The sequence below is a fragment of the Caretta caretta genome, chromosome 8 (genome assembly GCF_965140235.1).
Source record: "Caretta caretta isolate rCarCar2 chromosome 8, rCarCar1.hap1, whole genome shotgun sequence".
Taxonomy (NCBI): domain Eukaryota; kingdom Metazoa; phylum Chordata; order Testudines; family Cheloniidae; genus Caretta; species Caretta caretta.
The window spans coordinates 18502463-18527986 of record NC_134213.1 but is presented as its reverse complement, the minus strand read 5'-3'; the positions used below and the strand labels follow the sequence as shown (position 1 = coordinate 18527986).

The 25524-nt window shown below is 40.3% G+C and overlaps 1 protein-coding gene across 10 annotated transcripts in view; it reads right to left on the bottom strand.

Annotated features, from left to right (window-relative positions):
• TCERG1 (transcription elongation regulator 1) overlaps nucleotides 1-25524 on the bottom strand; it is a 56033-nt gene that overhangs the window by 9852 nt on the left and 20657 nt on the right. For all 10 annotated transcript variants that reach the window (XM_048859963.2, XM_048859959.2, XM_048859960.2 and 7 more), the window contains 8 exons: nucleotides 19847-19935; nucleotides 14736-14896; nucleotides 12912-12978; nucleotides 11298-11433; nucleotides 9952-10041; nucleotides 8412-8530; nucleotides 6072-6222; nucleotides 1173-1337 (listed from right to left, as the gene is read on the bottom strand). In XM_048859963.2, coding sequence (XP_048715920.2) covers nucleotides 1173-1337; nucleotides 6072-6222; nucleotides 8412-8530; nucleotides 9952-10041; nucleotides 11298-11433; nucleotides 12912-12978; nucleotides 14736-14896; nucleotides 19847-19935 — 978 coding nt within the window. The remainder of the gene's footprint in view (nucleotides 1-1172; nucleotides 1338-6071; nucleotides 6223-8411; nucleotides 8531-9951; nucleotides 10042-11297; nucleotides 11434-12911; nucleotides 12979-14735; nucleotides 14897-19846; nucleotides 19936-25524) is intronic.

Here is a 25524-nt window from a genome sequence, read left to right as displayed (position 1 = left end):
AAGCTCAACAGCGGTATTAAAAATCCTGTGCTTTAAAATGTCAAAGACCATTCAACCATTTGTATGTGGCTATTGTAACATCCTTAAAGAGACATGCCTCAACCCATCCCACGGAGGAGAAATCAAACCTCAAAATGATTGTCTGAATGATGAAGCTATTCAGTTCAAGTACAACAGATAAATCTTGTGTCCATCCCACCTCTTTGGGACAGATGTTCCCCTCCTCCGCTCATGCACATGAAAGCAAAGGAGTGAGCTGAACTGCATGCTGCTTTTGAGTCCCCCAAAATCTCATCTTGTAAAAATAAATATTCAAAACTAATACAACTGAAAGAAGGAGAGGGGAAAGTGATGTTGTCTGATGGACCGTGCACTAGACTGCTCTGTGACCTTGGACAAGTCACTTCACCTTTTTGCTCTCTATGTAAAATGGAGATAATCCTTTCTTTATAAAGTGCTTTGAGATCTATGAATTAAAATCTCTATATAATAAATAAGTGCTATTAAGTGACCATTGCCAGTTTGGATCTTCACTGGATGGGAGTTGGGGAAGGAAACAGGTCAGAGAGCAGCCACTCTATAAAGCATGCTCCCCGATGTAGCGACAAACTCAACTGCAAATTGCTGTGGAAATTAATGCTAGTTAAACTATTTTTAACTTCTCATTCATGGCATTAGCTCCTTGAAGAGGCAGGTAGGAACATGAAACAGAAATGGAAGAACTAATAGAGGCACTGCATATGAGTCAACTGGAGTTCACTTGAAAGGAAACCACATGAAAGAAGGAAACCTCTGCTAGTCTGGTTGGGAATACGTGGCTATGAAAAGGAGCTATTGCAGGCTCTACCCCTATCTCTGCCTGATGAATTCTCTCAAGTACCTTTTCCACTCCCCAGGTTTGTGCACACTGGCAGAATTAGCATGGACAGCGCTCATGCACTGTAAACCTGTGTCAAGGGATGATCTGGGAGATTGTGATTAACAGCTAAAGTATATGACTAAGTATCTAGCTATACCTACAACTAATAGGAACTAGGAAATGTCTGGCTGCATTCCACGTGTATCACTACAAAAGTGATAGCATTACTAATCTCTGAAACTGCTTAAATATATTAACAACAGTGTAGACAACAGTGAAAGTATTACCCAGCACTTAACTATTACACACATACCTTAGCTATTTTTTCAATGTACTGTTTAAAAAGGTCTTCCCTCTGTGAAGAGCTATCCACTGCTTTGTAACGGGGGTCAGTCTCTACTTTGTCCTTCACTTTGCTCCAGCGAGACTGACTGTCTAAGTGGTGATTAGACAGTAGTTCAAAGAAGTCCATTTTAATCTATTTTTACATAGAAGATATAGGAAGAAAAACAATTCATGAATAACGGGATTCCTGAATGTTTGGAAAAATAGAAAAAGAGGCAGACTTACCTCAACGAAGCAAACTATATGAATTTTACATACTAGAACATCAAAATCACTAAAAGTATATTGAATTTTAGGGTTCATTATCTCTAAAATCCACTTTGGGTATACTTTTTGTGAAATATATTAAAACAGAAACACTAGGAAGACTATCAAAATCTAAGATTAGCTGTATACCTTAAAGAAATACTCATCCACACACTTAGTTTTCTTGCTCTACTCTAATTTAAGCTTTCTTGTTGAGCTTTTAAAATACAATCCCTCCAACTTCTATACTGCACAAACCAGTATTTCAGGGCATCCATGACACAGTAGCTAGTTAGATTTTAAGCAGAGCCCTAATTAGGGAGCGCAAATACCCATGGGTTCATGCCTCAAGTTTACAGTGGATGGAGGTATATACAGTATCTGCGATTAAACAGTAAACAGTACAGTGATCTCCTGTTTAAGATCAATAGTGGGATTTTAGTTACATTTCATTAAACCTTTTTTAACTGAACAAAGATGTACAGAACTTAATCATTATTTGCTTAAGTCTATAGTCTTAAGAAGACGGATATATTCAAAAGTGTGCCCATATGCTGTAATTCAGCAGTTAAATAAATAATATATTTTAAATGTAAGTATAAACAAATACTTGTAGCTACTTTTAAAAAATGGAAATGGCATGTTACAAATAATAAAACCCTCAACACTGTACATAGCTACAACATTAAGGAGGACGAATAGATCTAGTCCTACACTAACTTTAGACCTCACGACAGAAGAGCCAAACTAGTGATACAACATCGCATCAGCAGTTGCAAGGGCAGCTACTGTACAGTTGGTAAGGATTTTTAACCCTGGGGTGGATGTTCCTCCATGTCCCTTTTGGGATCTTAGGATTTTTTCTTTAATTCCCACTATTTCAAACCCTCAAGGCCCTGGCATTTAAGCCACCATCTTTCTGAATCAAGAGAACAAGCCTTCCCTTGAGAGGCCAGTTGACATCACTTGTTGAAGGGCTAGAGCCCACTGAATGGCTCAAAGCACTCTCTACCCAGGGTTAAGCATGCTGCCTTCACAGCACTACCAAGCCCTGGTGGCATAGGAATAAAACCATAACTAGTTCCTTTGCTGCAGTATAATACTATTACCTAGCTTGGGCTGGCTTGGCTATATATTTTGCACTCCCCCAAAAGTCTCAGCTCCCACATACAGAAGTTAACAATGGAAGTTGAAGACTAATGTAAGGCTATCGAAGTGTGTGCCTTATCAGCTAACTGAAATCTTCCAGCTCTCTTAAAATGACATATATATATAGTTATTACCACATATTAAAGTAAAATGAAGATCAGAGCCAATATTCTGCAGGCTTCCCCACTGATGAACTTGGCTCTTGACAGTGTTTTTATTGCTTAGATTTGTAAGAACCTTTATGGACTTCTCCTGTGCTATCTCAAGACAGGAGACAAGTACAGTAGAGATTAGGAAACAACTCCTTAGTGTTACAGTGGAGAAGTTTGTAACTCTTCACCTACAGTACTGTAAATCAACCTTAGGGTGCTGAACAAGATACAAAGCAAAACCTTTTACTTATTTTATAAAATGCTGTATGTTGTTCCAGAATTGATCTTAAATAAAACATGCAAGCAGTATCAAGATACGAAGCTTTCTAAGCCATGAGCATTAGGAACTTACATTTAAAATGTAAAACAAGGAGTTCTCAGATGTTACTACAGAAATCTATAAAAGTAAGGGTATCTTATTGGTCAAAGTGTAAACAGGAGCACTCTTTTGTAATATATACCTACACAGACAGCATTTCTGCTTCCTTTTTATACTGGTCACTGGCTATTCATTAATCCATCCTGAGAGCCTGGTGAGAATCCACAATATGCAGTGGTTCCTCTTACAAGGAGAAAGGGGACTAAAACACTGCACAAGCAAAGCACAACTGCAAACAGTAATACAATGGCACGAGCTCCAGCTCAAGAATCAACACAACATTTTTCCCTGTTACTACAGAAACAGTTAGCTGTCTTCCCTCCTCTCCTTCTTTAAAGCCAGCATGATCTCACAACCTAGTACTTTTTCTTCAGTCAAGAAGGAACAGACATTGTCTTAGCTGACTGTTCCTTTACTATGGGCCTGTTTAGCAGTAAATGGGAACCTGTAGCCAGTAGCTTTCTTCCCTCAGAAAACGCAATGCCGTTTTTAACAGTTCTAACACAGAGGCCAGTATAACACTGTTTCGGCACCCAAAAACGTCCTTGGTTACATGCACATGGCACAAGGCAGTGCACTAAAACAGGCCACCTCAAGTCAATAGGTGGGGCAGGATATTAACAAGCCATTAATTAAAACAATAACTTGAGAAAATTGTGTCATCTTGCTATGTAAGGGCTTAAGATGTTGCCAACTTAAGTGTCCTGAACTGAGAAAGAACAGAGTACATGCCTAAACTAGAGCAGAATGGCAGGTAGATGGCTATTAATATAGGATAATAATGGTCAGATGGAACAAAGTTAATGCACTAACCTTATAATCTTGGCAAAGTGAGTATACATATGGCTGAGACTTCAGCTTACACTGAGTTTGTTGGCCTTTTATGCTAGTTTTCTTGCAATATCTATTTTGAGGAAAGGCCAGAGGAAGACAGGAAGTGTTCTGGGTCAGTGTGATGAGAACTTGCAGAAAAGCTTCCATGTTACCAACCCATATTACACTTGATTCCTTCATTTCTTCACCTTGAAAATTCACACACTGAGCCAAACTTCACTCACCTTACTCACTTGAATAGTACCTATGGAGTTCCACTTACTCATATGAGTAAAGGTGGGCAAGATTTGACACATTACAGTAATAAAAAGGACTGTATGACCACATGAAAGAGAGGCTCCCATGGCACTGTTTAGTACAATAAATCTCAACTGAAATCAAAACCGTATTTCAAACCCTTACTTTAAAGATTTCTGTGAAGAGCTTACCTTCTTTATAGAAAATCTTTGGATTTTTAATATTGGCTGAGAAAGCTTCACTTTACAATTTAGCGGCCTTATTTTATTTTATTTCATTTCACTTTTTTTTTCTTTTTTTTAAAAGAAAAATAAGGCTGAAAATACTGCAGGTGTATTTAGAATTTTTTTTCAGTCAACACATTCTGGGCACAACTCTCATCACTTCACAAGGAAAAACTAAAAAAATGTAAAGTACCGGAACTGCGGGAGGCTAAAGTCACCACACAGAGATACCAATTCTTTCCTCACTAGGGAATCCCATAATACTTTGCGTGTCAGTGATTGACAGCTGTCAGACTGAACTGATTGACAGGCCGCACAGCACATAACTGTAAAGTCTATCCACTTGTTATAAAACAGAATACATAAAATGGTTACAAAAGGCTTTTGGAGAAAGAACATTAGTTTCAAGTACAAAGAGAAATACAGTCTTTCTTCTTTTAACTTGTCTAATTTAGAACAATCATGCAATATTAAAACTAAAAGCATTTACATCTCTTTACACTTTCAGCTAAACTATTGCTATGGTGCAAAAACAGTGTTTTTAAATTCCACATTTGTGGTTCAAATACAGTATGTAAAAGTTTAGGTATAGTTTTCAATTAGATTTCATTAGTTTTCTCTGAAAGCATAATCATTTATTGAAAATATCAGCAATAGAATAAATGTAATTTAAAAACCAATAATGCATTAAATTAGAGGAATCAAATTCTTTACTTTGGAAATATTTATCCAAAATTGCCATTTCAATTATTAAGGTATTCCAATTCTTGTATGCCACAGCATTTTCTCTTCTACAAGTGTCATGCTACTCTCTCACCACTGCTTCCTAATAAGTGGACTTTACACTAGCTCTGTTTTACAAGATAAATGTTGGAGATTTTAAATGTCAAAAATGATTAGGCTTCAGAGGTTATTCTTCTCCATTCACACAACACACAGGGACATTTAGGAAAGAGGCTGCATATTCTGATGGTAACACTATTGATGCCACCTCCATAGCAGTCTGTTTTCCCAGTGGTGAGCACTTGCTCCTGAGTATTGACATCGCAGCCAAATGACATTTGGAATTCATTAATCTTTAATAGTCAACCTTTAATTCTGATAAGCAGTAATTTATATTTAAGGTATGTTTACTGAAAGATTAGAAAGTCACTCAAGTGCTACCTTTTAGGTAGAAAAAGGAGACAAAGCAGCTTTTTGAAATTTAAATGGAATAGTCTACAAAGAATTCTGAAATCTTATAGCCACCACTGAGAGAAGAGGAAGGTAGTGGCCAGTTCTGGATTTTCTACCCAAAGAAGACAAGCATCCTTTTCATCCTCCAGGATGTCACCTTTTTTTTTAAAAAAAGACAAATATCATTCCAGTTAAAACAGCATGATGTGACTTGTGGTTTGTTTGTTTTTTTTTAATATAATAAACGATCAGTATATTTACATTTACTAAAAGTTGATATACCTGCAAAATTAATAAGATTAATTTAAAAGGCCTTAAAAAAAAGCAGTAGTCAAATATTTGTATTTTTAAAAGCTGTAAGGCTGGGGAACAAAAATCTCAGCGAAGGAACACTGGAAACCAAGTACTGGCTTTCTTCCATCCCATTCAAGCTCCCACCACTCACACCACTGGAACTAAAACCACCTTACCTTCTCACCTCTGGTCTTCGAATCTTCTTTTTCCTTCTTTCTTGCCGCTGTGATAAACTCGTTAAACAAGGCCTCTCGATCTTTCATCTTTTCAATTGCCTTGAATCTCGAGTCTTTAGCATGCTTGGCTGCAAATTCACTAAAAGTAGCTCTGTAACAAAATGGCAAGTGAATTGATTTGTTCGAGCTATCTTTGCTGTGAAGTAGGTTCAGCAGAAAACACCATTTCTTCTGCTAGCTCACGTGCCAAAATACAATTAAAAAAAAACCCCTCTGTTCTCACTATGCAAATAATTGATCAGTAAACTACAGAAAGGAGTTGGGTTAAGCAGACACAAAGAAGAATATTGTTCAAGACTTGCACTTATATTATCTGTGCAGGTGTGCAGGTTTAGGAAAAAAGATTACAATGCAACCAAAGAAAATAAATTTACTTAATACAATTGTCTAAAAAAACCTTAATTTTTTGTGGATTAACACTGTAGTCAGCCTGTCCAGATATTTCACGGCTGTGCGATCTGAAATTGACATGCACTCACTTGCAGCCAAACTGTGCTAAGACTGGGAAATTCAACATCTGGTGTTAGTCAATGTAGAACACTGGATAAATTAATTTTCCTGCAATGAACATTATATAGTTTAACCTTATGACACAAAAAGTTGGGATATTTTTAACACTATGAGCAGGTGCAGTAGTGCAAGGCTTTCCACCCATTATCTCTGTAGCATTTTCTTTACAGTTCTCTCACCTCCAGGGCCAGATTCCAATCTCAGATGTGCAGTAAATATAGTACTGCCACTTACCTCGAAAAAAAACACTACTGTGCTTTTTCCAAGATCTGATGCAAATCTGGCCCCAAGAATACGTGAGACACTTATAATCATACGAATGTGCTCATCACAGCATGGAAATAATTAGACTTGGAAAATCCCGCCTACCGTTGCTGTAGGGTAAATTAAAACAAGAAGAAAATTTGATAGCTTGTTCAAAAAGATTAGAAAGTGAATGTACAGCTATACTGAAGAACACGAGCTGTATAAAAAGAGTGGAATACAAACTTGAGCATGTTAGACTGGGATAGATGATTTTTTTTAAGTAGTTGACACCCATGGAAGTACAGCAATGCCTTAGACAAACAACTGCCACTAGAAGATGAAGGATAGGGTAAAACAAAACATGAACTCCCTCATCTGGACATTATATTCTTCTCTCCCATTTTTATTTTTTTTCTGTGCGAAAACAGTGTTTGTCTTGGTATACATAAACACTCGCAGAGATAACAGTTTTAGTTTTTCTTGGGTTGCAAAGTACTAAAGTCAATCATTCTGAAGGAATATTTAGCACATCCATTAATGTATTTTAAATACTCAAAATCCCACAGCTGCCAAAAAATGTAATTTTACTGACAACTTCCCTTATTGGGTGTCTAAAAACACTGCTGATTGATGATTGCTTTTACAGATGTGAAGTCAATTACGCTGGTTAACCTAAAAAGACTGCATATGCCAGCTTCCAGCACATTTCAATGTATGTCACTGAATCCATGAAGTTGAAGTGAATCAAATGAACCGTTGTTTTAACATAAAAGAATTCCTGTCTGATCTAGGTTAAAAGTGACACTGAAATATATCTAATGTAAAATATAACGCTTATAAGCTATTAAGTGACATAAGGATGGTTATGAGCTGTTTGGGCAAGAACTATGAACGTGGGCAATTCAGGTACCTTGGCACCATAATCTAGAATATCTAGTATCCATGCTAAAAACACCAAAACACTTATTGCAATAGATACCCCGGGATGGCATAGACTCATTGTGATTTTTATACTGCAAAATTAATATTGTCTGTAATACTGTGTACACTATCTACACATCCACAAATACACGATATACACTTATTCATTGAAGGTAAAAAAAAACAACAAACCCAAATACGTATACTGTGATGTTCTTCTACAAGGAAAACTTCTCACAGGCCAGTACGATCCACAAAGGCTACAAGAGCTACATGAGAACACTCAGAAAAAAAAATGAGCCCGTTCTCACCACCCAGCCATGTGCTGGGGATTTTTTCACATTCTGAACCAGTGAATTAGACTATATAAAACATCACAAACCCCAAAATTCCAGCACTCTGTTGGTTAGGAAGCCTATAATCATGCAGAGGAAAATAATACATTTTAACAGGCCCAACGTTTTTCTAGAGTTCATTTCCCCCTTCTTTTACAGTTTTGAAAGAGTAAGGAGCAAAAGGGGGGTTAAATTGCCCTACTGAAAAATAAAATGTATTTTGACCTGGTAAAAGCTTTCACATGTGAATGTGAAATACGCCACCTACCTTGGATTAAACTTTGCTTCTTCCATCATTTTCTTGAAATCCTCCTTGGCCTGCATTATTTTGTTTTTTTTTTCCTTGCGCTCTTCTTCTGCTCTGGTCTTCACATACTGGTCAAATACCTAGAGAAATACCAATCAGACATAAGATGTACAAATTTGGAGCCATATTATCATCCCCTATGAAGGGAAGTAGGGAAAGGGCGAAGGGAAAGAAAACTTCATGTGTTTTAACTTGCAGAGTTTCCCCAAATAGTCTGTGGAAGGGTATGCCTGCTTTGGCCCAGCAAACTGGCAGATCTGACCTCATATTAGTAGAGAAATCTCACACTCACGGATGGTCTCTGTATGACCCCTCAGGGCCCGGGCCCAACATTTATTTCTCCAATTGCAGGACAATTCCAAAGGAAGCCATTTTACCATATCTCCCCAAGCTCTGCTAGTAGATGTACCCTGGCAGTACTCAAATACCCAAAATAACCAATACCATTTCCCTTTCATTCATTCATTCTTTATATATATATAAGTAGTCAGGATTAGGCAAGATGCCCATGCTAATATAAAATGTATCAGTTGTTAGGGGAAAGGAGAAGTTCTGTTCTCTTGTAAAGAGGTATCGAACAAGAATGGATTAGTAATTCCTTCCAAAATAATGGGGGGAGAGTGTGTGTGTGTGTATTACACACACACACACACACACACAAAAAAAACCCATTATTTTGGAAGGAATTACTAATCCATTCTTGTTAGATACCTCTTTACAAGAGAACAGAACTTCTCCTTTCCCCCTAACAACTGATACATTTTATATTAGCATGGGCATCCTGCGTAATCCTGACTACTTACACTAAGGGATTAATTACCATTATAATAGAGACCATCCATTTATGCAACACTCACATATTTGCATAGCAACAGTAATGTAGAGATTGGAATTGCTTCTATAATACACTCAGAATCCATTCCCAATGCATGTATGGGAAGTGGTGTAATACATTAGTATTTGTCATCATATGAACATTTCCCCCCCATAACTTGTTTGTTAACCTGAGACTTATTTGGAGGATTTAAATATACTAATATAAAAATAAAAAGTTGAAACATTTCTGGGTAGTATGTTAAGAAAAGGGACTTATTCCTCTCCTAGGCTTTTCAAGTTTTTTCACTTTTCTTCCTTCATCTGGGGAAAGGATTCCTGGACTGAGCCTGCCTTATAATAAAGCATGTGCTTGAATTTTTCATTGCTCAGATTTTTAATGTGTTTGTTACTCATTTTATTAATATTTTGGTGTGACAATGAAGATGCTCTCTGCTGCACCTCTTTTTTGGCAGCCACCTAACCATATATAATTTTCATTGCATCAGGAAATAAATCTTACCATCAGAGACAGTACCAGCTTCTGCTCTTTGTTGAAAATAAAGCATTTAAAAAAAAAAAAGACATTTGCAACACAGGTCCCCGAAGGGGAGGTTTTAAAGAACTATACTTTCAAAGATTATTTTTAATGATGTGTGTCTTGAAGTTAATTAACCTTTCCTATTACCTGTTTCCTTTCTTTAGGATTGAGAAGCAAGTACCGAGGATCGAAAACTATCTTGTGCAGCTCCTTCTCCCAGGTTGAAAAGGCAGAAACCTTTAAAAAGTAAAAAATAGACAGGATTTTGCCTGGTAATTAAGTTCCCCTAAAGATACAAAGGTTGTGCGTTTTGCTTGAAATCTACAGGACACCTGTTAAAAAGAAGACATAACCGAAATCCATCCTGAAGTTTTCATCACTAATAGATGATAAGCGGTGGGAGGTTAGCATGGCAAATTTCCACACTAATTGGCTCTGAAAACTTCTACATAATTACACAGAAGTAACACACATCTAATTACTCATTAAAATAACCACTACTGCGTGGCATTTAAAAATCGCTACATCAGAAGAGAACCTTCAAGCTTTGCATTTTGATTTCCCATGACTGCTCTGTTCCTTTGCTAAACATTCTGAGTTTTTAAATTAAAAGTTACTCATACACAAATGGATCTTTGCACTGAAAAAAATGCTATCTGTAAGCTGATCTCAACGGAGCTTTTTTGTAATAACCCATAAAATGCCACTGCCGTGGATCAAACCAAAAGATGTACAGGCATCACTTCAAATTTGGAACCTCTTCTCTTTTCCTAGAATGATAGCAATGTTTATATGCAAGTCAATGCATCTATAAAAGTCAACTGGGATTGAACAAGCCTCAAACTTAGTTTAATTAAAAAATAAATGGCTAGTTTTCCACATTAGCAGAATAGTCTAAGGAAAGATGAGGCGAAACTTTTTCTCCTTTCAAGTTGTGATTATGGGAAGATTTTAAAAGAACAAACAGGAACGAGGTGCTCAACTCCCACTGATTTTCAATGGGTACTGGGTGCCTAATATGACTTTTGTGGCTCTGAAAAGCCTCCACCTCCCTACCTATGTTTTGACCTGTCAATATACGACATACTTTTTTTAAATAGAAAAAAAAAGTCTTTGGGGCAGGGATTTATCCCCTTCTCTTTGCTGTACATCAGCAGCACACTGTTGAAACTTGAAAACTAACATCGGAAAATTAAATATAAAACAAAAACTTGCTAATTCACACTGATTGTGGCTCAAAGAATTGGGAGGTATGAAAGGAAAAGATAATTCATCACAGAATATTTGGTTCACTTATTTTGACAACTTAGCTCAGTTTTAATTATTTAGGATAACTGATGATTTTAGTAATCACAGCCCCTAATCATATTCAATCTTTCCTCAGAAGTGGAATGAGATTGCTTTTGCGTGTATGAGAATTATTAGGCTTGCAAATTAGCAAAGTAAGAATTAACAAGGCTCTACTTTATTGCCAAAAGGATAGTTCCTCTGACCCCTCTCTCTAGCAGCATATCCTTGAACTGTTTCATTCGCGCCTCCAGAGGGACAATGGCCCTCTCACGTGCGGCTTTAATTTCAGCTTCCATGGCAGCCTCCTTGTCTGAATCAATGTCTTTGTTGTCATCTTTCCTGTAAAAATGAAACATCCTCTTAAAAGTGATGTTAACACTGCAGTTAAGAAATCTAACTGCATCACAAATAGAACAGAAATTTTAGATCATTCCAGCAATACAGGCTTGTACAAACCACTGCAAGAGGTTTGTCAAAGACTGACACATCAGAGTGAATAAACACAAACAAGGCATTCCGATTTTAAGTGCTATAAAGCGAATCACAAAAGAAAATGTAACATCACTAGAAAGAAAAGTAGTTTTATGGTTAAAAGTTTAATCCATCTTTTGTTTTATACTCTATTTATATTCTATCTCTGTCAAAAACACCAGGCTCTGTTTACTGAGTTAAAAAGGACATGATTGAGCAAGATTATAACATTTATAATGTACATCAAATTGAGTTTAAGGAGGGAACTGCCAAAAAAATAACCCCACCAAATAATCCACGTTGTTAAGACATTTTTCAAAAATACACTGCTCCTCTAGGGATATTTAGTGAGACATTCTTAGTTCCCAGAAGTATTATTCTAAATTCTTGCAGTCATAACCAGGGACTACCCCATGATTACATCAAACAACATAAAATACCAAGATGGAAGTATTCAGAGTAACAGCCGTGTTAGTCTGTATTCGCAAAAAGAAAAGGAGTACTTGTGGCACCTTAGAGACTAACCAATTTATTTGAGCATAAGCTTTCGTGAGCTACAGCTCACTTCATCGGATGCATACTGTGGAAACTGCAGAAGACATTATATACACAGAGACCATGAAACAATACCTCCTCCCACCCCACTCTCCTGCTGGTAATAGCTTATCCAAAGTGATCACTCTCCTTACAATGTGTATGATAACCAAGTTGGGCCATTTCCAGCACAAATCCAGGTTCTCACACACCCCCCCCCCCCCCGCCCTTTTTCAAAAACCACACACACAAACTCACTTCTACTTGTAACAAGGCATATAGCTCTAGGAACAATAAAATTTGCCCTGGTTTTCTGTAAATCAAAGAGAGCAAAAACAATCACTCATGATGTTATAGCACAGTCAAAACAGCCTTTTTATAGAAAAACTCCAGCTCAAAAATCCATACTACTATCTTTTTTGGGCAACAAAAACTTGTGCAAACAGAGTGAACACAAACTGGGCAAATGAGTGGCATATGCTAATGCCACAGAACTGTATAATGTAAAGACAGCTCAAAATGCTCCTGAGGGAGATCTGGCTATCACAGATAGCTTCTATCACAAACACACATTTATTATTTATGACTTCCACAGAAGATGGAATACTCTCTCAACACGAATTCTATCCAGCTCTAAAACCCTCAAACTTAGTAACATTAGCAAGAAAGGTAGCAGAAATCTAAAGTAATCCTGTTCCGTTACACCCACGCAATCCCATTGCCTTCAACAGGGTTGCATTAGTGCCGCTGAGACCAGGATGGAGCCTTCTAGATCTAGACTAAGTCCATTTAAGAGTTTAAGATTAACTTACTTCCGCTTCTTTGTTTTAATAGGCTCATCATCATTTGTTTCCTCTGCTGATTCATGATCTTCTTTAACTGTAAGGTAAATTTCATTAACAGTCTTCTAGATGAAGTAAAGAAAAGTTCACAACTTATGCCTGAAGCTTCTTGCATACTATATAAAGCTGCCTGATCACAATTTTAACTCTCTATTTTGAAAGAAATTAGATGCTATTCTTCATTCAGTTTTAGAGAAATATCATCAGAGATCGGTAATTTTTGTCATTATGGCATTATGCTTAACTCTCCATCTTTAATTATCCCTATAAATCAGATTGTTACAGCAAGCGCCAACACCCTGGTTTTGTAATATTAGCCACAAAACAATTCTCTTCCATATTCTATTTTCCATTCATTCAACAGAAGGGATTAGTTCTTATGAAATCCGCTAACTAATTACATTTAAAATCCCTTTCCCATAACAAGATTTAAGAACTCTATTTTCATTGGTGTTTTATACACTTTTTGCCAAAGCTTGGTCTAGCATGCAGAAAATACAACAGAACCATAAATATACAAACTCAAAATGCTGAACTCATTCATTTCAGTGAAATTAAGTAATCGAACTATCATCCCCAAACCCAGCAAGAAGCCCAGGGAACTGTATAGGTGACCCACTTTCCCCCCCCCCGTGGATCTGACTGTAGGACTGGGGCGCACTTTAGTATAAGTTGGAAGAAAACACATTATCAGCTGTTATCAAACAGTGGGCCACCACTCCACTTCATTAGGATCACCAGGGAAGAAAGCTGCAAGCGGGAACTCCTCAAGGGGTGCTGGAGCCCTGAGTCCCAAGCCCCAGGCCTGGCTGAAGCCCTGAGCCCTGTGCCCTGAGTGGGGCTGAAGGTAGAGGGTCACAATTCTTTCTAGAGGGAGGGTGGGAGGGGGTCACGATTTTTTTCTTTTAAATCCAAATGGCTAGCCAGCAAAAAGTTTGAGAAACACTGCACTACATGATTTGTGGTCAGTTTTATATTTTAAAGGAATTAAACATCTAACTCACATTTCCAAAAAAAAACTGAGGCTAAAACTTGCCTTTGTAAATGCTTCATAGAGCCCATTTATATCTTCTAATTGCAAAGTAATATTTTGCACTACTGTTTTTAGAATTAAATCATCACCCTTATACCTCTCCTTCCAAGAACAACCTTCCCCCCTAAATGTGCAAGTCTATCATTCTTGGATGATATATTAGAAAATATGCCCAAAATAGTCTTACTTCAGTAGTTTCCTAATGAAAACAATGCTGCCTAACCTCCAGAAATAACCAATTTCTGATCTCTGCAGAATTTTATTTCAGTCAACATTAATTTAATCCCTTCTTTCAATGCTCCAGTATTTTACTGTCTTATCTTTGTGATTAGATCTTTGTCTACTTTTTGTTGGCCTGAAAATCTATTCGTTTCCTATAATTTTTTTAACCATTTCTACCTTTCTTCTCAATAAAGACTGTTTATTCCTTTAGTCTGTTTTCATACATATTTTCTTTTAACAGACATAACATTTCTCCTGTCATTAACATCCCCTTTATTCTCTTGGGCTTTCTTTCTAAGCATTTTATATATCTGCAATTTACTATCCCAATCAGCTTCTTAATTTAGTTGTCTCTGATTTCATAATTACACCTCATTTTTCAAAGTCGGCTTACAGTTCTATCACTTATTTTTTATGCTCGTTTTGAAAATAAGCACAAAATGGAGCTTGTGTGAAAGGTTGTTCATTGTCTCTCTATTAATCCTATGAAGGTAGGTGATGGGGAAAATGGGGACTAATAATGATGATTTTCCTCTTACTTTGTTTCTTTCCTTCTTCCATTCCTTTTTTGTGAGGAGGTTCCTGAATAATTTTGTCCACATCAGCTCTTCCAATTAAGTCCTCTGGCCGGTCCCACATAGAGAGACGAGTGGTTGGGTTGTAGAAAAAAACCCGCTCATCACCAGTCCATACCACACACCTAAGAATTTTGAAACAGAGAATGCACATGCACCAAGTTCAGTTTTAGCTATATTCATTTTATATGCCTGCTTTATAACACCCATGAGAACTGAAAATATGAAGTCACCCAGAAAAAAGACAATGCTTTCTAATGTTGCCCTGCAAAGAATTTAGATTTCTAATCTATTCCAGCTATTCACTATCCACTTTACAGAAACAGAGGAAAACAAACTGATGCTAAATGAATGATACTGCACTTCAACAGGGTTAAAAACCCACACACACTCACCAATCACCAGTAGAGAACTTTCTCTGGCAAGTGGCCTAAAACTTTCAGTTTCTGCAGAATGTAAGTTTTCGTTAAAAAATGCAGCTTTATAATGTTGCAAAGCTAACCTTCCAAATGAGAAGCAACACAGTACCATCCTACTCACTCAGCAATAGAGCTGATATTCTGCATTTGATACTACTGCTTTCTCAACCAGCAAAGAGTAAAACTGAAAATATTAAAGTGTCACTGCTACTGATCAAAACCCTGAGGGGGAAGTAAAACTGACTGGAGCCTAGTCAATTTTCATTCTGCAGCTGCTGCTTCATAAAACTGTATGCAGCATTAGAGAAGCATGAGGAAATAGCCACGGGGAAGACATTAAAAAAAACCCATACACCAACAGACTGGAAGAGTTGAGTTCTGTGGGAGAGAAGGGGAGCCACTTCTGAATGCATCTGTCGTCTAACAAATCTGCATTTGTTGTTTCCACCAAATGTGTAAAAGTCTAACCTGAACTACATCTCCATATAGGAAATAATGTGCCTTGTATTATTTTGGTCTAGCTCCCATTCATGTGATTGATTTTCTGTTCTGGTGAGCTCGCCTGCTACTACGCTACAGGATACCAGAATGTAGGTCATAGTCAGGTCTAGGTTATATTTAACACATAACTGCAAGATGTATCTATTTTCCCTGAAGAGAACTGAAGGACTGGTTTTCCCTGGTAGTTTACATAATAGGCCTCAAAGCTCAAAAATCGAATTTTACCAACATGTTTACCAAAAGACAGAGAAAATCCAATACCACTCTAGAAAAGTATTAGGTCTAGAAGTCTGAATCAGATATTAGTACTAAGGAACCTTCTATCTCCTCTACCTTGATAAAGTCACCAGATGGGAAAATTCAATCCTTACACTGCTGTCTGAAATTTACAGACCATGCTCTGAAGTGAAAACTGCTGCTTTACTATGTTAGTGGTTACAGAGGTAGCCTTAGATAGAGACTTGACTTTAATTGTTCTAAGACCCAGGTATTAAAGAGACATCAATGGTTAAACCAGACTTGCAAAGAAATGACATTATTAGGCTCCTTTATTTAGGCACAAAGAATGGTTACTTATCTCATAGTAACTGTGGATCCTCAAGAGGTTATCAGAGGTTCTCAAACCATGGTCTGTGGACCATCAGTGGTCCGCAAGCGCCATTCAGGTGGTCCGCTGATAGTTCCCTCTAAGGTGCACGCCTGGGTGGCCGCACACAAGAGAATGAAGGGCCACCCACCTAATTAGTGGAGCCGTGCAGGCGTGACTCCACTAATTAGGTGCCTGGACCCTGGAGAAGATGCACATGTAAAGAGAGGTGGTGACCTTGGGGGGAACAGAGGGTAGGTGGGAGGGGGCAGTGGGGTGAGAAGATGGGGTGGAGGGAATCTGGGACATGCAGGGCTGCATCGGCCAGAGAAAGAGGTGAATTTACCCGGCTCCGGGGCTGTGGCTGCTGGGGAGAGATGGCCCTCCTTCCCAGCCTCAGCTCTGTGGCTGCTGTCGCGGGGGAGACTGCTGCCCCCCCGTCCTTCCCAGCCGCAGCTCAGGGGCTGCAACATTAGGGGAGAGAGGGCACATCCATTGCATTAGAAAGGTAAGACTACTGATATTGAAATATGAGTTGTATGCTTTTATTTGTAGAACAAAAAAGCGTTAATTAAGGGGTTTTTTATATAGCGCTTTTATCCAAAGCATTTTACAGTAGTTAGCTAATGGTACAAACAGCATTTGGAAAGATCATTAAGTGGTCTGCCGAGACCCTCAGCAATTTTTAAGTGGTCCGTGGAAAAAAAAGTTCAAGAACCACTGATCTAGATGGATTCCACTCTAGGTGCATGTACACCTCATGCTCATGAGATCAGATTATTTTGCCAGCAGCGTCCTTTAAGGCCACATCCGTGCTCTAGATGGGGACACATCCCCATACCTGAGAACATAAATGGTGGCGCAGGCCCAACCAACCCTAAGTTCCTTTGCCAATACAGAATACCAGAGGAGTAGTACTCTGTAGTAGCAGGGTCAGGAGGGTGGATCATGGAATCCATGTGGACAACAAGTCTCAAAGAATCACAGTTCCACTCTTGGTGACTAACCAGCAGTTGCCTGTTTGCTTGGAGCTAGGTACTAGAAGTCGTACTTAAAGAATGACTGTAAGACAACTCCACTAAAATGGGGATAATTTTTGGAACCATCTACCAAAGAATAGTATCTTGTAAATGTGTGGACTGAGTTCCACATGGCTTCCCTATACATTTCAGAAATAGGTACATTCTTCAGACAGGCAGCAAAGGTTGCCTGAGCTCTAGTGAAATGAACTCTCATGTGGCTAGAGGAATCTCACTTGGCTAGCTTGTAAGAAATTCTTAACTGCTGGAGACCCGTTTTGATAATCTCTTTGAGTATACTGCCTGGCCTATCAGCAAAGTCCCAAACAATCTAGGTGTGTTCCTAAATGTTTCTGTTCTGTTAAGCTAATATGACAATGCCCTTACTACATCAAGAATATGAAGTATTGCATCCCCTGGGGTTGATGAGGCTTGGGAAAGAAGACCGGGAGAAGAATACATTGGTTCATATGGAACTCTGAAGCAACTCTGGCTAGGAATTTGGAATGAGGTCTGAGAGTAAACCTGTCCTTATGAAACACTATATAAGGGGGACCTTCCATGGGGGTCTGAATCTTCTCTCCCTTTGAGTTAGTGTAAGGTCTTCTAAAAAAGAAGGTTTCACTGATAGGTATAGGGAGCAGGTTGCTATTGGCTCACAGGGGGGGATCCATCAACACTTAATATTACACTTAGGTATCCCAAACTGCGTGAAAACGATGAATAAGGCCCTTTAGAAATCTAGCCACTCAAGGGTGCAAAAATACAGTGCAGCCATAGATAGGAGGGTGATGAGCAGATATTGCTACTAGATGAACACTTTATGGAACTACCTGAAAAATCAAGATGGTTTCGAAGTTAGTAAATAGTCCAATTTTGCTGAAATGGGTGTTGCTGAAAGAGATATAACTGATGCTGAAATGTTCACAAAGGAAACCTCTTCCATTTAGCTTTTAAGTCAATATTGTTGAGAATTTCCTGCTTTGGAGCAGAATGTTCTGAACTTCAGCCGATTTGCTCCTTTCAGTGGATGTCACTGGATGTGGCCCGCAGGCCATAGTTTGCCCACCTCTGATCTAACCCCTCAAAATGGGGACAGAGGATGTTGTCTTGTGGGAATATGGCTGCGTACTCCAGGACGCCTGTACTCCAGTACGGGCGTAACCAATAAGCATATGGCTACTACACTGGTGGACACAGGCGAATAATGAGGGCCTGTTCCCTGTGGGCATACCTACACCGCAATTAGATACCAGCAGCTGACCCGAGCCAGCTGATTTGGACTCACAGGGCTTGGGCTAAGAATCTATTTATTGGCAGTGTAGACATCCAGTCAGGCTGCAGCCCAAGCTCTGGGACCCTCCCACCTCAGCGTACACATATCCTCTAAGACCCATGCCCTTCTCCTGCTCAAAAAGTAGTCTCTGAAGGAATAGCTGCTGGTAGCTCTGAGCCTACTCTCTATGAAAAAAGTTAGTAAAAAATACAAAAACAATTGTTTTTGTAGCTAACAGTCAAACTAAAAGTTAACTATGTAACAACTATACTAACTCACCACTAACTGTCTACAACAAAGTCATACAGAAGCATGACTTCTGTAGGGGTTCTCTTGCTGCCGCAGGCAATAAGAAAGAACTGAGACATGCTTGGGCCTACTCTTCTCTCTAACTCCTTGGACAGCTGGGGGTAGGTGTGCCCTCAAAAGATGCTGATGGGCAAAAGAATCTGATCTCCCATGCACTGGGTATATGTGCACCAAAAATGGAATCCTGTGGACAACCACTTGAAAAAGAAAATGTTAAAAAAAGAAAAAAATCCACCAAGCAGAGGTACAGAGGTTTTCCCACCAGATTTTCTAGTCTGTATTGTGTATATCCACCATATATTTTAATCATATCAGGAAGCCCCTTTGGAATACTGTGTATACATTTCTTGTAAATGGCAGACAGCTCCTTCCAATGGTCCCCATGATTTTCTTTCTTACAGTAGGTTCTCTGATCTATTATTTCACAGCATGATTACTTTCATATTAGCACACTGAGCAGCAACAATTCCAAACTTAAGGGCTCCAATGTGGTTGACAGATATACATCCAAACGTCAAATGATATTCCCAAACTTCCTATTAACATTAAGATCTACAGAGCTTTGTCCTTCACAGTCCTATTTTTGCTCCCAGAGACTAGGCTTCATTACCCTCAATTTAGAGATCTTGCAATAATACTGTTAATATTACTTTGAAGTTTGAAGTATATTTCATTTAGGATTTCAAACAACTTTACAAATCTTGAGCTCCATTCCCCTTGTAAGGCAGGTACAGCGTTGGAACCATTTAACAGACAGGTAAGAGGCAAAGCAAATTATGTAATTGGCTCTAGGAAACACAGAGAGTCAGTGAAAGAGCCAGGAAAGAATTCAGGAGTCCTGACTCCCAGCCTCCTGTTCCAACAACGGAGCAACACTCCTCATCATCAACAACACATTTCCTGCAACATACTACAGGGAAAGGAATTGGAATACCAAAGGTGTGGATTGGGAGTTCACTACATACCATGGGGTTCCAGGAATAGGAGTAGTTGCAACTGGTTTTGCTTTTTGAGCTGCTTTTTCTTCTTCAGTCATTTCTTCCTCTTTTGGTTCCTAGAAGGGAAAAAATAAAGGTTGTAAGAGTCTGCCATGTTCTCTGTTCAGCTATTTCATTTATATCCAATTGACAGTAATGTGGAATCAAATTTATTTATTTAAAATAATGTTAATCAACAGCCTCAATTATATTCACAGAGTTTAAGGCAGGAAGAATCTATTAGATCACCTAGTCTGACCACCTATATATCAAACGTCACTAATTTTGACCCAGTTCCCCAATTATTGAGCCCAATAACTTGTTTTTGACTAACACAACTTTTGTTTGGCTAAAACATGTCTTACAGAAAGACATCCAGTCTTGATTTGAAGACTTCAAGAGATGGAGAATCCACCACTTCCCGTGGTAGTTTGTTCCAATGGTTAATCACCTTTACTGTTAAAAATTTGTGCCTAATTTCGAATGTCAGTTTGTCTGGCTGCAGCTTCCAGCCACCAGTTCTTTATATGCTAGATTAAAGAGCACTTTAGTACCTGGTACTTTCTTCCCGTGAAGGTACTTAAATACTAACCAAATCACCTTAATCTTCTTTTCAATAAGCTAAAAAGGATTGTCCTCTAAACCCTCTCACTGTAAGTTATTTTCTCCAGCCCTCGAATCGTTTTTGTGGCTCTTCTGCACCCTCTCCAGTTTTTCAACGTCCTTTTTAAGATGTGGACACCAAAATCATACATAGTAAACCTCTATCATTCTCAATAATGCTATATGTTGATATAAATATCATCTCCCTACTCATTCTCACTTCTCCCCTTGTCTATACAGCCAAGGATTGCATTAGCCCTTTTTGCCATAGCATCACACTGGGAGCTAGCTACATTGAGTTGTTGTACACTATGACCCCTAAATCTTTTCAGTCACCCCTTTACAGGATAGTCCACCATTCTGTAGATATGGCCTGTGTCCTTGTTCCTAGATGTATAAGTTTGCATTTGGCTGTATTAAAACACATTTTGTTTGGATTTCCTGGTGACCTGGCCCTTTCTGATTGGTCCATATGATCATTATCTACCATTCTGCCAATCTGTGTCATCTGCAAATTTTATCAGCAGCGATTTTATATTTGCTTCCAGATCACTGATTAAAATGCTAAAGTAGTGTCAGGCAAAGTACCATGCCCTTTGGAACTTCATTTGCGTCACCACAACTGATTGATGATTCCTCACTGATGCCTTCTTTTTGAGACCTGTCAGCTAGTTCTTAATCCATTTAACACGTTCCATGGATATACTGTGCTAATTAGTTTAATCAGAATGTGATGCAGTACTAAAGACACAACGTGGATGAAGCAATATCTTTTATTGGACTAACTTCTGTTTGAGCATGAAAGCTTCTCTCTTTCACCAACAGAGCTCCTCAGATCCCTCTAATGTCCTGGGACCAAAACAGCTACCACAAGGCCACACTAAGTCAAACATCTTACAAAATAAGTACACTACTTCTTTGAAGTTTATCAACCAAACTTGTAATACCTCAGAAAATGAAATCAGCCTTGTTTGACAAGACCTACATTCCATAATACTAGGTTTATTGGCATTAATTATATTACTGTCCTTTAATTCTTTATTGTGTTCCCTATCAGTTTTTCCACTATTTTGCCTGGGACTGATGTCAGGCTCACTGATCTGTTTCCCAGGTCATCCCACTTGCCCTTTTGGAATAATGGCACAACAGTAGTACTCTTTTAGAATAGTCTATAATTTCCACAGTATTTCAAGATTTATTAATAATTAACATAAGCAGTTGAGAGATCTCCCCAGCCAACTCTTTTAGAAGTCTTTGAAGTAATTTATCCAGGCCTGCTGATTTAAGAATGCTTATCCCTAAGAGAAGTCATCTAACATCCTCTTCAATTACTAATGGGCTGGAAAGTACCTCACCCTCACTTGATATGACTACATCTTGTGTGATAAACTCAAGACAGACAGCTGCGGGGGGGGGGGGGGGGGCGGGGGACAGGGGGGGGGAAACAGTCCCAGAAGGTTAAAATGCCCTTCTCCCTATCAACTGAGGAGCGGTAACTACAGGTCAATCAGGTTCAGCTGAGAAGGGGTTACCAGTGAATCAATTTGGATCAGCTGAGAGGGAGTTACCTGAGGTCAATTAGGATCAGCTGATTCCAACTAATGGCTGCCTGAGACCTTTTTAATCCCTCCACTATTGGGAGAAGAGGGGAGGATGAGAGAGGAGGAGGAGTCAAGCTGCCAGGAGCAGCAGGACAGCAAGCCTCACCAGGAGGGGAGGCTGCATTCCCTCCCATAAGGGAAGAAAAACAAGCCCAAAAGACTGGCTGAGAGAAGAAACAGACTGCCCCTCTGCATCTTAGAAGGACTGTTTTACCCAAGCCCATCTCACCAAGGCTAAAAACAGCTGAGGCTGGTGAGATCGAGAAGGTACCTTGCCACACGTTGTGTCAGGGGCAGGATATGTGAGCGAGACTTTGTGGCGCACCATCTCAAGGCAAGGTATATCACCCCAAGAAGAAGAAAAAAAAAATGGAGGAGTTAGTGAAGGCGTTGGTGCAGGCCACCGCAGCCCAACAAGAGGCTACCAGGGTTCAGATGCCTACCCAGCAGGAGTCAGTGTGAATACAGCAGGAGACGAATCAATTACTGATGAGCCAGGCAGCCCAGGATCGAGCCACCCTGCACGAGGTTGTAAACCAGCTAAAGGCCCCGACCACTCGGATGCACGGCCCCCATGGGACCTGACCCCTGCAGGCAAGCAACTACTTACAGAAGATGACAATGTATGACAACGTAGATGCATATCTCCTCGCGTTCGAGAGAACGGCCCTGCAGGAGGCCTGGCCCCAAGACCGGTGGGGAAGTATCCTTGCTTCTTTTCTGTGTGGGGAGGCCCAGAAGGCGTATTTTGACATGACAACAGAAGCAGCTACAGACTATCCCCAGCTGAAGGCGGAGATCCTGGCAAGGCCTGGCACGATGACAGCCATAAGGGCCCAGCAGTTTCACGAGTGGAAATACTGGGACAGCAAAGCGCCGAAGTCCCAGCTGTTTGACCTGATCCACCTAGCCTGGAAGTGGCTGCGCCCTGAGACCCATGGCCCAGAGAAAATTGGGGAAATCATAGTTTTGGACAGGTACATGAGAGAGCTACCACCAGACATAAGAAGAGGGGTCAGTCAAAATGATCCCTCCTCATATGACAAGCTAGTTGTTCTTGTAGACAGAAACCTAGCAGCCCAAGAACCTTCTCAGACCACCGGGGAAGGAAGGCGCCAGAATAGGAGGCAAGTCTCTGCACTGAGGATCCAGGTTGCCGTAGCCCTGGGAAGAACTATACAGGGGAGGAAGAGGCTGAAGAACAGCCAGAGATTGCGGAGAGACTTGGGAACTGGGGGAGGAAGACTCGGGGGAGGGGGGATAAGGCCCCAAACAGCCTGAAAAATAGAGGGCTGCCCCAAGCAGGGTACAGATGTTAGGCATGTGGGGAAATAGGGCATATAGGGCCCAATGCCCTAACCTAGAAGAGCCCATGCAATGCGACCTGGGAGATACAGGAGGACCATACAACCTAATAAATCTAGTAGGGGTTGCAATGGTCCCTCATCGGTATACTAGACCAGTTAAAATGAATGGCATAGAGTCCACTGCGTTAGTGGACTTGGGAAGTGCGGTCACGCTGGTCTCGGGAAAGCTGGTCGGGCAAGACCAACTATCTCAGGCCAAGTGCACAGGAATATCCTGTGTACATGGGGATGTCAATTACAACCCGACCATCCCGGTAAAAATAGAAGTCCTCGGAAACCCCACTAAGGTGAAGGTGGGAGTAGTCCCGAAACTCCCCTACCCAGTCCTCATAGGACGAGACTTCCCAGGGTTTGGCAGCCTACTCCCCAGAGAGGAGTCAAAAGACGGTGATAACCCTGAGAGCAATGTGATGACCCTGATAGTTAGCACTCCCCGGCCTTCCGTGAATTTGCCCAGGATTTGTTCTCTCCTCCTGGGAAGCTGAGGAAGACATGGCGAGAAAGGAGGGAAGATAAGGAGGGAAATGAGAATCTTGGCCCAGAACCAGAAGTCTACACTTGTAGGGGAAAGAGTTGGCCCAACTGATAAGGGAACTATGCAGGCTTTTGACGAACCCACAGCCAGACTCAGTTCCCCGAGGACTCCCCCCGAGAGGGAGATGGAAATATTTCCCCGAGTTTGGGCAAACTGGACCTTCACTGGAGAATTTTGGGCAGGATCAGGCCAATGATCCAATATATAACAATATTCGCAAAGTAGTAGTTGAGGTGAATGGGGTCCCTGTGGAAGGGAGAGCCAAGGGCCCAGGGCCATATTATATGATAAAAGAGGAATCTGCTATACAGAGTCGCCCAGGTCCAAGAGCAAGTCGTGGAACAGCTCTTAGTACTGCAGAAGCATCAGAGGGGCATGATGGATCTAGCCCACAGCCATCTGTTCAGGGGGGCATTTAGGGGTAGATAAAACCCTCCATCTAATTCTGCAGAGGTCTTTTTGGCCTGGAATTTATGCAGTGATCCGATGATATTGTGCCTCTTGTCCTGAATGCCAATTACATGGCCCCCGACCACACTTAAGGGCCCCTTTGGAACCTCTGCCGATTATTGAAATCCCATTTGAGTGAATAGCTATGGACCTAGTAGGGCAACTGGAGAAATCAGCCTGGGGCCATTAGCACACACTAGTTGTGGTAGTTTATGCCACTCGATACCCCAAGGCCATACCCCTACGGAACACTATGTCCAGGACCATAGCTAAGGAGTTAATCTAAATTTTTGCTAGAGTGGGGCTACCCAAAGAGATCCCGATGGATCAAGGAATCCATTTTGTGTCTAAATTAATGAAGGATTTATGTGCAATGCTCCACAGACAGACCATAAGGACGTCAGTCTATCATCCGCAGACCGATGGCCTCGAACGCTTTAACAGAACATTAAAGAACATGATAGAAAGGTTGTGAACCGGGACAGGAAGAACTGGGATGCCCTGCTGCAATACCTAAAGTTTACTATAAGGGAGGTTCCTCAGACTTCAACTGGGTTTTCCCCATTTGAGCTGTTATATGGTCACCACCCCAGTGGCATGCTGGACAATGCCAAAGAGGGTTGGGAAGAACAGCCAAACCCAGAGAGAAACATCACTGAGCATGCATTGCAGATGAAAGGCTGGATAGCCCAAGTGCTCCCATAGTGCGGGAACACATGGAGACGGCACAAGGGGCCCAACGGATATACTACAATAGCAAAGTGATGATCTGAAAATTCCAGGTGGGAGATTGGATAATGGCGCTCATACCCACAGCGGACAGCAAGCTCCTGGCCAGGTGGCAGGGGCCATACGAGATAAAAGAAGCCATTGGAGAAATCAACTACAAGGTCCAACAGCCTGGTCGCCAGAAGCTGGAACAGATCTATCACAAACTTGTTGAAACCTTGGCAAGACAGAGAAGCTCATGTGGTCATTGTAGGGTCACCAACCCCCAAAAGCAACCAGCCCAGCCAACTGGAAATATCCCCGGAACTGACCCCTGACCAATGAACTGAAGTGATCAACATGATCAAATGCAACCATGACACATTCTCAGAAAAGCCAGGC